Raw genomic sequence first — 14,508 nt, 5'->3', positions numbered from 1 at the left:
AACGACAAGGGTTAGATAAATACATACAAACAGTGCATAAACATAAATATCTGAAAGTCGCGCCAATCGTTATGGCACTTAAGTCTCCAACAAAGGCGAAACATAAAAATTGTGTAATAATAGAAAATTAATTTATTCGAGCTGAAATGCCTTTCGGCACAAAATTGAGGTGCTGAAGCACGAATTGCACTGCAGTATAGAATATAAATTCCCGATCAACGCAAATAAAAAATACAAAATGTCATCGAAAACAATGATACTAAATGGTGAAATTATATTTCAGCGTTCGAATTTAATGAGTTTAATTTCTTAAGAGAGCGTTGAATATCATATAATTACGGTTGCTTGCAGTGAAAATAAATTAAATTATAGCTCAGCGCTAGAAATAAGGGAACCGAATTGCTGAAAATGGCGCTTAATAAACATATAATAAATTCAGTTTTTGGAAAATGTTTTCATATTCTAGAAAGACAAAAGTTATTAGTGAAATTCAACGCTTAAAGTTAGCGATCTGAATTCCTTAACATAGCGCTGAATAAGCACACAATGCAAGCTTTTTTAACGCAGCTATATTCCATAAAAACGTATTGAAAGGTGCGCTGAATAAGTTAAAAAGAATAAATTTTCATATGCTGCTTTTACTATAATAAAGTTGATAGAAGTATTATATTTACTTGTATTTCAAAGAGTAAAGTTTACTGATTATATAAAATTCCTTTTCGGAAACAAATTAATTCGAAATTAACGAATTAATTTTTCATGAGCTCAATATGTGACATGAACATAAAACAGTTTTACATATTGTTGAATTTAATTTAAGAGAAAATCACACATATATTTTGCTTGCATAATTTTGATGAAATTTAAATTTATAGATATTATTTTTAATACCAAAATGTGCTGAGTTAAAAAAATATTATTTCATATATCTAAAATGAAACAAAATTATAATCATTCAACACGTCACTAAACTTTTTCATAAACTAATATCTATTAGAATAATATAATTGCTTTCACTCACCTCATCGAAAACTTCCTGCAGATCCAAACCATGCGTCGCATTCGCCTCATCGCGCACGGTCCACATACGTAGCGTATGCGGGGAACCGCCCTTAAACAGACTATCCGTTCTCTTCAAGGTTAAATTCAAATTCTCACCAAAAGCATTAAACGAAACTTTGTGCTCTTTTAACTCGCGTAAATCACCAACGAATTTGCCATTCGTCGCTTGCTGTAGACTATTCACTCCACCAGCACCTGGCGTATTAGCGGCCGCTTTTAATTCACTATAATAAGGATTTTTACTCAAATCCTTCTTCACATGATGTGGTTCCTTGATGGTTAGTCGAGCATCTGCATTGAATGCATCACTATTGATGCTGCGTCTCCGACGACGACGATAATGTTCGGGGAGTGACGCTAAGCCGTCGTCGAAACTGTTATGCAGGAGCTGCACGACTTCATAGTGCGGCACGGCATTCACATCGTCGACATGGAACACCGACTGCAGTTGTGTGGGTGACATTTGTTTGTGATACTGTAAAGAAAGAAGTGGTGGATGATTTAGTTATAGATTTTGGGGACTGTACTACAATATATAGAAATAATTTTATATTGACATTCACCATGTTCGAGCCGCCATTGGTTTTTGAGGCTTAGATCTAAATGTGATATCTGAGACCACTGTACTATAACATATTATTATGTATTAAAATATAACCAAAAGTATTCTGAAAGCCATTAATTTAAAAATATATAGAGTTGCCGCCCTTCAAAAATATTTAAATAAAAAAAAGTTAATAACATGGTATAAGATATAAGTTTTTCAGATTGTTTTTGGAAACTATGAATTTGAAAATATATTTTAGAACACAGTTGCCACTTATCTAGTAAGTTAAAACAAACAAAAAATTACTTGCATTAATGTATATGTATATTTGTCCAGTTGTCGGCTGTTGACACCGAAATTTAATTGAAATTAAGGTCAGAGTTGCCATTTTTCACAGAATAATGTACGCGTACCAAAGGTTTTATGTGAACTAAACATACATAAGAAATTCCTCAAAATTTTTGTGTGGAAAATATAGGTAATTTTTTTTTTTTTTTAATTATTTTTCGAATATATTTGGTTTTTTTTCAGTGTAAATTCAAATAAAAATTGTTATGATCCTATCTGCTGCCAAGTTTAGTACTTTAAAGCCTAAGCCACATTGTTGAAGCAGTAAGAAGTCATTTGTTATCGCTTTGCTTTGCATTTTTTGCCTTTATTTAATAGACTTATGCCTTGTAAGCAGCTATTAGCCTAAATTTACGGCAAATCACGTACAAATGTAAAGCGATTAAACAGAAGTTCAAATGACTGCACATCGATGCGGCGGACGGTGGGGGTTACACCATTAGGACGCCATTTAAGCACTTAACCCTGACCTAATTCACACAATGTCAATGTATATGAAAAAAAATTTATTTTTATCGAAACACTTCAAGAGGTTGGCAGGGCAAGTGAGCTGTTAGAGCGATAGACACGACTGGATAAATGCTTAGAGAGGTAGAGGTGAGTAATGTGGTGGGAGTGATAACAAAACTGTGCAGCGATTAGTCTGAGTAGAATGATGGCTAAAGGTACTTGAAATATCAAGGTAGGCGGGCGGTTAAGGTAATAATATTTGGTGATGCTGGCAACACTACACATTCAGACAAACTCTCACGGTCTGTCAGACATTTGATAGTCAGCAGTAAACGTAAATTAGCATTTAAATTGCTACAAATAGTTAATAATAATTAATCGTTGTCTCTGTTAGACCTTCTTGGCTGTAAATACTTAAACATTTTTCTTTACAAAATACATCTTATATGTTTATCTGAGAATTACATTATGCGGAAAGCAAAGAGTAATTTAAACATAAAAATTATGTTAGAAAAGAATTTAGTAATATAATATTAAAGTGATGAAGTACGAACTGCACTTGAATTTGTGGAGCTGAATTGCTTAAAAGAATTTTTGAGAACTGTCTCCATATTTTATATTAACAAAGAAAATTATTGAAATTATAATTCAAAGCCTAAACTAGGCAGCTGAATTGCTAAAAAGACCGCTGAATAAGCATACAATGCATGTTGTTATGAAAAGAGTATCCGCATTCCCTAAAAACGTATTTCAAATTGTGCTCAATAATTTAAAAATGTTAAATTTTCATATACTGCTTTCAGTAAAGTTGATTAGAGCCTAATGTTCTTGTATTGTGATTGTACGAAACGTATTGATTGTAAAAAGTTCATTTTCACAAACAAATATTATATTTAATCAAATAACTGAAATATATTTATTTAAACTTGACAAATGCTGAAGAATTTTTTTGTATTAACCAAAACAAATTTACAACTTATATGAAATAGTTCACAGGTAAAAGCAAACAGTTTTAAACAAAAATTGCCGAAAAAATTATTAACAAGAGAAATAAATTGGAAAAAAGTGGTATAAACTAAAAAATTAAAATTTTTTTGTTATACATATGTAATTAAATTTTGGTTTTAACATTTAAACAAATTGTATAAACAAACCCCTCTAATATAATATATATTCATAATCTATATTTAAAAATCATTAACAAATGTGTATAGAAAAACCTAACGAAATTTTAATATATAAAACAAAATAAAAAAACTAAAACTAACCACTTTCTCATAGAACTCTTAGCTAGTGAAGGAATATATTTTATAATGATAATATATTGATAATATTAAATTAATACACTCTTTTTCTTAGAAATTCTCAGCATTTTTAAATATGAAAAACTTATTTTTTAGTTTTCACTAAAGTGCTTTTTGAAATTTTTTTATTATTTTTAAATAATATAAAATGTTCTCCTTCATTAGCTTCTTTTCTTAGAAATTATAAATTGTTTAGCTTTAGAAAGTATTTCTAAAAATATCAAATGCACAAAGTAAAGAAAATTAAATCTCATATGGAATATATGTAGGTATATAAATGAGGTTAAAAACAAGAAAAAGCGTCAACTTCGGTTGCACCGAAGCTATAATACTCTTCACAAATACAAAGGTTTCTCACAAGAACTTGCTTACGATCTAATTTCGTGAAGATATCTCGTCAAATAAAAAAGTTTTCCATGCATGTACTTTATACCGATCGTTCAGTTAATATGGCAGCTATATGCTATAGTCATCCAATCTATACAATTTCTTCAAAGATTGCAATATTGCCTTAAATAACAATCCATGCCAAATGTCGTGTAGATATCTCGTCAAATGAAAGAGTTCTCCATACACGCACTTGATTTCGATCGTTCATTTTGTACGGCAGCTATATGCTATAGTGATCCGATATCGGCCGTTCCGACAAATGAGCAGCTTCTTAGTGAGAAAAGGACAAACGGACAGGTGCAAAATTTCTAATCGATAGCTTAAAAACTGAGTGACTAGTATATATACAGACAGATCGGACAGACAGACAGACGGACATGGCTAAATCAACTCAGCTCATCATGCTGATAATTTATGTACATATATATTTTATAGGGTCTCCAACGTTTCCTCCTTGGTGTTACAAACTTCGTGGCAAACGTAATATACCCTATTCAGGGTATAAAAAGGGCGAAAAAGTGTTGGGCCACCACGGCGTATGAGAAACTAACATGTCAGTTTCGCGGTAGATAGCTATGTAGGTTTACATTGCAGGAGTGGTTTCGAAATTATAATTGAAGTAGGAATGACACCTTAGCAAAATTAATCAAAGCTAATTGCGAAATATTTCTTTATTTTTTAGAACAACAATTAAAGACACCATCGTGGGAAAAGCAAACAATTTCTATATAGCATATACGTATACTAAGTTATACACCGATATATGTACGTGCAATAGATATACACATAATGTATGTATATTCAATATATATATATATATATATATATATGTATACATATACACATAGAAACAATTAGCTTCTTATTTATGCTATGCTTTATGCTATTTTATTATTTATGCCATTGTATATTTGTAAATCGCAACAGCCACTTCCCGTTACAGCAAAATAACATGCAAATGCGCACGAATATTGAAAATACCATAAATTAAACAACTGCATTTGAATATATAAGTAAATACAAGCAAAAATAATTGGATGTTGATGATGCTCTGCTGCGTTACCGCTGAAGCTGCTGCGACAGCAGAAGATTATACAAAAAACGCTTGACAACGGTTTAAAATCTAAAAAAAACATAGTAAATCATAAAATGTAAAACAGTAAATGAACCGTTTGCATATAACAGTAAGATGTGCCGCAATACCTTAAATAAGCAACGTCGGCTAAGCGCAAAGCAGGAGACGCGCCTTAAACGCATATGATACCATACATAAATATATATATTGACATGTATGTATATATAGTTATTGTTGCATTTGTTGTAAGCGCTAAAGCCAAGCAAATGCGACTAGTAGCGCTGTGATTGAGCTGAGCTGAGCTTGTGGTGTTGCTGGCTTGACTTGGTCTGACAAAATGTGGTTTGCCTTGTCGCTGCAGGGTTTTTTGGACTGCGTTGTGTCGCCGATACCCATGTCGGCGGCGTTGCTATTGTCGTCATAGTCATTACAAGCATATGTATATATTTATATAATACAACTGCTTTTTCTTGCTGTTGTTGTTATTGCAGCGTATTGTTTTCGATTTACTTTGCTTTAGTTTTATCTTTTATTTGTTTTAAAATTATTTTTATTTATATTATTTTGTTGTCCGCCGTTGGCCGGTGCACGTTGGCGCTGTTACATTTAAGTCAATCGTGCGCACTAGTTTGCGCATGCGCAATACTATTCGCCTCAACTTGGTTCAGCGCAAAAACGGGCTGGGTCCACGGCTTTGTTTTAAGCTGTATATTTACTATGTTACTTTTTAAAAAAATTCTAAGCTTAGTATTTACAATTAATTTGAAATTTATTTATTTTTACTTTTTGTGTATGTGTGTTGTTTATTGCTATTTTTAACTGATTTTTGCTCTACTTAATGGTATTTATGCCTTTAGTTTTTCAAAATCACTCATTCGAGGTGTTTAATTCGCAAGTAAATTCAAGTATCCATGTCTATACAACATTTGTTTGTTGTATTTGCAATATGTTTTCGTACATTACATGTGGTGTAGAATTGCCCTGTTTTTGTAAGCTTTGGCTTTACTTGTACTGGTTGCCTGACCGCCTAATATCAGCTTTAAAACAGCTTGTTTGATTATTGTTAACTTATCTTAACTTTGATTTTTTGTATGTTTTTAATATGTTTGCTTACATATCTTTTATGTCAGTTTGTTGTTGTAATTTTTGTATTTTTTTTATTTCGTTTTCTTTCAGATTGTGGTTTAAACACTTGTCTAAAGTCGACGTTTAACACCTCGGTTTGGTAACTATTTTATTTGTATGGGAAATTCAACGGTTATAATTTCGTTTTATATACTATATATAAACTCTCAAAACAGATGATTATTCCTCATAAATCCGGAATAAAATACTCAACTTAATCAATCACCCACCTCATTGCGCCAGTGCTCTGCTCTCCGTGATTTTATCTCCACTTTCTGTAATTATTTTTTCCGTTTCCATATACCAAACACTTATTGACAACTTTTTCTATCGAAAATTTTGTTGATAGTAGCAAACCAACTGATTTGATAGCCTTCTTCTTAATTGTAACTTAATTTAAGCAATATGTGTCAATACATATAGCGTTTGTGTATTTTTTTATACCAAGAGGCATTCTTGCAGTCTGATATCAAGTCCTTGTTGATACAGAAAGATTATTTCGTTACGAATTAATATAATTGACTCCATATTGTAAGATTGAGAATCTTATCGGATGCCAGATACAGAAGCTGTATGAATGAAAATGAGGTGAAAATTTCTTACCAAAATAATGGTTCGGTTCGCACGACGCATGGCAAGAAAATTTTGTTCAGCGATAAGCTCACATTTAATTTCATGGGTTACAAGCCATTGTTGAGACGCCGTTACACCTTCAAAACGATACTGTTTGGTGAGCTCTATAGGCAGAGGAAACGCAATATAGCTATGATTAATGAATTTTTACTATCTGAATTGGACGGTGCTGTTGTGGACGACCTTTGCTTCCAACAAGACGATGCTACATGCCATACAGCCAACGAAATAATCAATTTATAAAAAGCAAACTTTTGGTAAGCGCATTATCTTGCATATGGGCCAGTGGCGTGGTCTCAAAGATCGCGCTATTTAATACCGCTGGACTATTTTTTGTGAAGTTATTTTAAGTCGCTTGTCTATGCAGATGAGTATATGGCGGAATATGATATATGCTGTGTTCGAAAGTTGGGCACTTTAAAACAAAATGGCAAACCTTATATTTATAAGCAAGCTAAATTCTTAGCCATAACATTGCATTATATGCGTTTTATTTCATTTTGAAAGTCACATATCTAAAAAACACACTTTATTAAATAAGCATACCCAATACTAAATAATCTCTCATTTAGTAGAAAAAAAAAGCTCTCCTTCGTTTAGTAACTTTCTATAGGACTAATTAAATTACTTTAATTATTCAATAAACAGCGAGGCTTTCAGACAGCTCCTTAACTTAGTAAACTAATAGAATTTTTATCAAGGTAAATCGAAAATATTGCTTACAAATTCATTAAAAGAACCGTCTATTAAAAGTTAAGCATATTCTACACATTTGCAGCAGACATTTCCTGCTTAATGATTTACTGCATACCAGTATCTGTAACCGCAAAATCATATTGTCAATATTCCAACAGCTACATAATTTTGAGATTAATGTCCGCGAGGAGCAAACAAAGTTGCATAATGCTCAAGTTTTATGTGTGTCAAGTATTGACGTTGCATCAGATTTGAAAAAAATTTACTTAAATTTAAGTCATTATCTTTTTGGAAACCTGCTGTGTTAACACAAAATGCACTTTACTTGCAATTAAAATATATATACTTTTTTTTTTACATTTTACTAAAATTTTTTTATTATTGCTGTTAGTTTTTGTTCATATTTATTGATTTCCCGCGTTAACTCAGATTAACATAAACGCATTTATCTTACGCTCAATTTCACACGCATTGACAGCTGCACATTAATCAAAAATATTGAAGCCAAAACCAATTTTAACTTAATTTTAAATATTTTCTATTAATTTTGTTTTTGTATTACAAAATCTCTATACGCCTCATTGCATTAACATTACGTTGACCAATAGCACTCAGCGCCCGTCAATCGCTTCGTTCATGCAAATTTATGTAAATTTTGATAATTTCGAAAAATTTGTCTTTGATTTTTATCGCCACTCAGCAGTTTGAAGTGCAGAAAATTGCATGCGCACACAGAATACAAGCAGATTTAATAAAAAAAAAATACTATGAGCTGCATTTGTCGACGTGAGATGTGGAAAATATTAACATGACTTTTATAGCTATTGGAAAAATATATATGTATGTATAAACAAAAAAACTAACAATAATAATTTTTAAATAGAAGTACATACATATGTAACTCGTGTATACATTCGTATATAATTGGTTATTTATTTGAGCATTAATTTGAAGCATGTATTGTATATATAGTTTCAGTTCAGCTCTATATGTATTATTGCTGCAATTTGATAATTATCTCAATAACAGACTCTCTGAAATAATATTCGTAAATGTATTTAATTGATTTATATATAAAAGATTTATGTTTTTAATTTATTTTTATTTCACTAAAAAGAGTTCAATAATTGGAATTTGTAAATTAATATTATTTCTTTATTTATTTTGTTTTATACACCTGAGATTGTGAAATTCTTTTCAAAAAATTAATATTAATAGTATTGTTTTTTTTTAAATTAAAGGTAAACAATCTTCAAAACTACTTCGATAATTAATAAAAAAAATTGCATATTTTAAATGCTAAAATTTAATAACAATTCTCTAAATAATACTTTTTTTAATTGTTTTAAATGTTAAATTAATTTTTTTTAATATTTCAATGTTACTCCTTAGAAATTTATTGTAAAATAGTTTAAGCTTGAAAATTTAATTTATTTTTTAAAAGAAATTAAACTAAGAAATGTTTTATGAATAATGCCGTGTCAACATAAACTAAATTTATTTTCAAAATTTTTTTATATATTTTCAACCTAAATTTATTTATTATTAATCGAGTTACTTATTATAACATATTTCTTGCTATTTATTAAAACTTCATTCCTAAATCTTTCTATTTGCTATTAATTTGCTTTATTTTTAATTTGATGTAATATAAAGGATAGCCTTGTTTTTTTGCAATACCTTTGCATTATATTCACAAAATATTTTTTCTGAAATTCTAGTTAAAATTAACAAGTATGGAAGTTCTAAGTTCAGGTGTAACCGAACAGTTTTTACTCTCGCAAGGATCAAAGCCCGGGAAATTACTTCAGGTGTTGGCAAAATTTTAGATTAGAGGAAGTATTGATCCGATTCAACCCATTTTTGACACAAAGACATACTATTATCGAGATATTAAAGATTAATATATTTTATTATTTGAATTGAAATTATATATCTTACACATTGACCGATATTTTCAGTAAAAAGTCAACTATAGGGGTCCACATATTCAGTACCTAGGAGATTGAACAGTTTTGGTTCAATTTAGATAATTTTTGGTCACAAGATGGCATACTTTCAACATGTTATTCACGCAAAACTTTACGCCGATATAATCATTGTTGCTTGATTTGCATACTGGAAAGTGAAAAAATCAGATGGAATTTAAAATAGAAGAATATTATGTACCAAATTTGGTTGAAATCGGTTAAGCAGATCCCATGATATGGGGTTTCACCTAAAAGTGGGCGGTGCCACGCCCACTATCTAATTTTGAACGTGGTTCCTATAAAATCATCTTATACCATCCCAGAGATAAAATTTGATGTCTCTGTCTTCTTTAGTGCTTGATTTATCGCGCTTTTAGTAGCTTTTAACAGTACAGTTATATGGGGAGTGGGCGGGGTTGTCACCCGATTTCACTCATTTTCACGCTGTCGATAGAGGTGCTAAAAACATTTGTTTTCAGTGAATTTTGTTATTATAGCTTTAGCGGTTTAGAAGATATGCACATTAAACCTATTAGGGGGCGGGACCATGCCCACTTAAAAAAGATTTTAAGCTGCAGATGCCTCTTCCTAATGTGATCCTGTGTACCAAATAATAGTCTTGTATTTTATTGTGGAGCTTAGTTATGGCAATTTATTTGTTTTTGATTAATGGCGTTTTGTGGGCTTGGCAGAGATTCCATTACGCCTATCTGCAATATCAACCGTCTTACGGTACCAAGAAATATGTGTACCAAGTTTCATAAAGATATCTCAATTTTTATTCAAGTTACAGCTTGCACAGACGGACGGACGGACGGACAGACAGTCACCCGGATTTGAACTCGTCTCTTCATTCTGCTCATTTATCTATAATAACCCTATCTCGATTAGTTTTAGGTGATACAAACAACCGTTAGGTGAACAAAACTGTTATACTCTGTTTTGTTTACAATTCAAAATTGTAATCAAAAATTTATGGCTTTATAAGCTGCTAAAACTTTTTAGAGTAGTTAAAATTTTAAAAAATTCTAAAAAAAATTTTGAAAAATCATAAAAAAATAAATTTAATAAAGCTATACATTTTTTATTTCAATTTTGAATTATAAAAAAAAATAAAATTAAAAATACTTTTTATTAATTTTTTGATTTAAAAATTAAATTAAAAGGAAAAAATATAAATTATTAAATTTTTATTATGTTTATTTATTTTTATTTCAAGTTTATAAGTTTTTCCTTTACGTTTATTAGATTTTATTTTTGTTTTCAAATTGATTATTTTGGGTTAAAATGATTAGTTTTAATAATAATTTTACATTTAATTTATTTTTCTATATTTTTTTTGAAGTTAGTCAGCAGCTTTTAACAGCTGTTTGCCTTTGCGTATTCATAAATAGCAACGGAAACTCTAACAAAAAAAAATAACATCAACAAAAAAATAATAATATCCCAGACCACAAAATTTAAAAACAAAACAATATTGAAACGAATGCAAAAGTTGACTTTCAAGCGCACTGAGCGTTTATTCTTCCATGAATAAAAAAAACATCAACACTGCACAGAAAGAAACAAAGCAACATAATCACAACACTTCTTACAATTCCATTAACAGAGCAAAACTCGCCGCAAATGACCCTGTAACCATTCTACACCAACTGCCGCACCGCACCGCGCCCGGTACACAGACAAAAGCCAAAAGCCGAAAGCTACAATTCGAACAAAGCGAGTAGCAACAAAGTTAAGATAGAGCTAAAATTCAGACTAAAGGCGGAGTTATTTTAATTCTCTACGCATAAGCCAAAGCGATGACGTCGCTCATTGGCAGCGCATTGCATAATGTTATTATTGTTGTTGCTGCATATGTTTAACTATTCATTTGTTTATGTGTTTTGGGTCGAAAATATTTCCAATGAAGCAACAATTGCTGCAAAAAGCAATTTGGAACGGAAACGAAGATAAGACGAAGCAGAAGAGCTACGAAACAACCGCTAATCAGTACACATATCAACATATACACATATATATTTACATATTTATAAATAGCATATCGACAAGCAAAAACAACTAGTTGTTTTGTCTGCCAAGCCTCAAATCGCATGCGTGAAAACATCTCAATAGCGCTTGCAGCAAAAAGCAAAAGTAATAAATTCGCCACAAAAGTGCAATACATACATATAACTGTAAATATAAACGGAAAGCAGAAGAGTTATAAAATACTGCAGTTGGCAAGCAAAAATGATAATAATCAAGCAAATATTGCATGCGAGTAGTTTCCTAGATTCGCAGCAATCGTAGTATAACTGTTTGCTTGTACGGAACTAAAAGCTCGTACACATACACATATACGAATGCGTTTAAATAAATGGCTTGCGCATACGGGAGATATTTGCGAACCCCGTAGGGTCCTTTATGTTAAGAACTGACTGGATTAGAATGAACTTTATATTTAAATCATATAAATTTATTAATTTCTTTTCTTAAAGTCGCTTAATATCTTATAGTTTTTAAAACTGAAATATCAAAGATTTTTTAAACTGATAAAAATTTAAATTCAGCATATTTTCATTACCTTTTACAGTTATTCTATCAATATTTTTAGTTTTCAATTAAAATTTCTATATTTCTTTTTATTTCAGCGTTTAGTAATGCAATTAAATTTGTTTTTAAAATTTCTACAAACATTTAACAAAATTAATAGTTTGGTTTTTTTACTTATTTATTTACTTCAATTTTGAGACTATTTCTAATTTCAATTTATTTGCAAAAGGAACATTTTTAAATTCTCTTTTTAAATTTAGTAAATAGTTTTTCTGTGAGGTCGTTGATAATTTTTGTGAATTTTAATTTATGTTAATACAATATTATCTTTTAATAAAACAAAATAAATTGGAATTCTAATTATAATGTATAACCTAATTTTATCGGTTCTGTGGCTGAAATAATTTTATTTTAGTTATAAGAAGTTCTTTATATTGATATTTAGAAATTTTCATATTTGTATACGTAATGTGTTTTTTTTAGTTTTCATATTTTATATTTCAAAGTAAAACTTAAAATAGGGTACACTTTTTAAAAATATTCAATTAAAAAAATGTATACCCACATATATAAATAAATAATAATAATAAAATTTGAAATAAAAAAGGTAAGTCAAAATAGTTTTAAAAACTTAATTAAGTACTGAGTTCCTAAAATTTGATAATAAATTTTTGTGAATTTAAATAATATATATTTTTTTGAAAGTTCCAATATTTTTTTTATAAAAATATTTTCCTTGTCTTTCAAGAGAATGTGTAATTTTTAGCATAATTTAAAAAATTTATATCTATAAACAAATTTTTTCAATACCAAATTCATCAATATTCTAGATTTGTGAAGTTTATGTGTATCTTTCGTTTTCCATGTGTACACATTTTTTAAAAAAAATACTCCACCTCATGTCAAACAATTCCTACAGTCTTCGTGTACAAACTCACTTACACATATTATCACGCATTGGTAAACCGAGCTGTACAACGATCTTTAACCCCTTTTATTGTGCCACAAAGTAATTTTCATTGATCTCTCTTTCAACTGCTCTTTGCTGACACTTCTTCTGCAGTTTGCAAACGGATTTTACTTTGCACATTGCAGCTAGTAAAATTCACATCAGCTTTTGTTGTTATTTACTTTTGCTTTACAGTGAGAAACAGCTGTAGAAATGTATATGTATGAGCACATCTTAATTGCAAGTCTGGAAGTGCCAGATATGAGATAAATAAATAAAATAAGTTTTTAAAAAAATATTTGATAAAAAATAAAGATATCACAGTAAGTTAATAAGATTTTTTTTAATCGAGATAATTTTTTAATAAATATCTCAAATATGAGTGAAGTTCGTTGCATAAGTCTTTAGATTTAAAGATTGATAGATTTAGAGACGGACGTTGCTCTCCATTAATTTACCAGCTGCTTATGCTAATTTATTGCATTCATATACATATTAACCCAATTAATACTATATAATAGTAGCATTTAAATTTCCACGAAATATATATTTTTAAATTTTTTTTGGAAGATGCGCATAAACTTGACCTTAATATGTCACACTTTCATGCATGAAATAATATTATTTTTTTATTTACGTCTAAAAACTCATCGATTCAGCTGATGCCAGCTGGCGAAAAGTAGTCCGAAGTGAAGCTGAATATAGTATAGCAGCAAAAGCAGCAAACCAGAAAAGGTCAAAATGGCTTATTTAAAGCAGCAGCATTGGTTGAAATATGAATTGGAGAAAAAGAAAATGTAGAAGCAATTTAAGAATAAACTAATCTGCTCAGATTATCTTAATTAATTTGATACTAGAAAAAGTATGAACAAAGAGCGAAAAAATAAGACTTCTAAAAATTAGAGAAAAAAAATAAAACATGCAGACTTTTCATGAAAAATTTAAAAATTTTAAATTTATTTTTTTGGCATTCTAGCCTTACCAAATAATTTGTTTCAATAATTTCTCATAGAAAATTTTGGAGTTTTTCACCCATCGCAAATTTGAATATATTTTTGGGAATGTTGTTTAGAAAATTTTTTTTGCTAAGCGATTTTTCAGTGTTTTTTTTTTTGTTTTGTGGTTATATTTTCAAAACTTTTGATATAAATTCTTAAGCAGTATTATAGTATTACATTTTGGATTTTTTTACCAACAAGTTCATCTAATAAATCAAAACTAAACTATAAACAATAATAAAAAATATAAAAAAAAACAATATTGTTTTCAGGATGTTAAATGAAAGAAAAATATTTTCTTACACAAATTTTATTATCTAATTATTTTTTGAAAATATTTTATTTTGTTATTTATTTTTCATAAAAAAATACATTATATATATAAAAATTGAAATATTATTTTTAACATTGTTATAACAAAATTAT

General features: G+C 29.5%; 1 protein-coding gene across 7 annotated transcripts in view; it reads right to left on the bottom strand.

Moving 5' to 3' along the window:
* The window catches only part of sona (sol narae), a 139,689-nt gene that overhangs the window by 89,117 nt on the left and 36,064 nt on the right, over window positions 1-14,508 (bottom strand). For all 7 annotated transcript variants that reach the window (XM_036375758.2, XM_036375765.2, XM_070109246.1 and 4 more), the window contains exon 4: window positions 1,022-1,537. In XM_036375758.2, coding sequence (XP_036231651.2) covers window positions 1,022-1,537 — 516 coding nt within the window. The remainder of the gene's footprint in view (window positions 1-1,021; window positions 1,538-14,508) is intronic.

This window comes from Bactrocera oleae, chromosome 4 (assembly GCF_042242935.1).
Source record: "Bactrocera oleae isolate idBacOlea1 chromosome 4, idBacOlea1, whole genome shotgun sequence".
Lineage (NCBI taxonomy): Eukaryota > Metazoa > Arthropoda > Insecta > Diptera > Tephritidae > Bactrocera > Bactrocera oleae.
The sequence above is the reverse complement of the archived record's forward strand: the minus strand, read 5'-3'. Positions and strand labels throughout refer to the sequence as shown.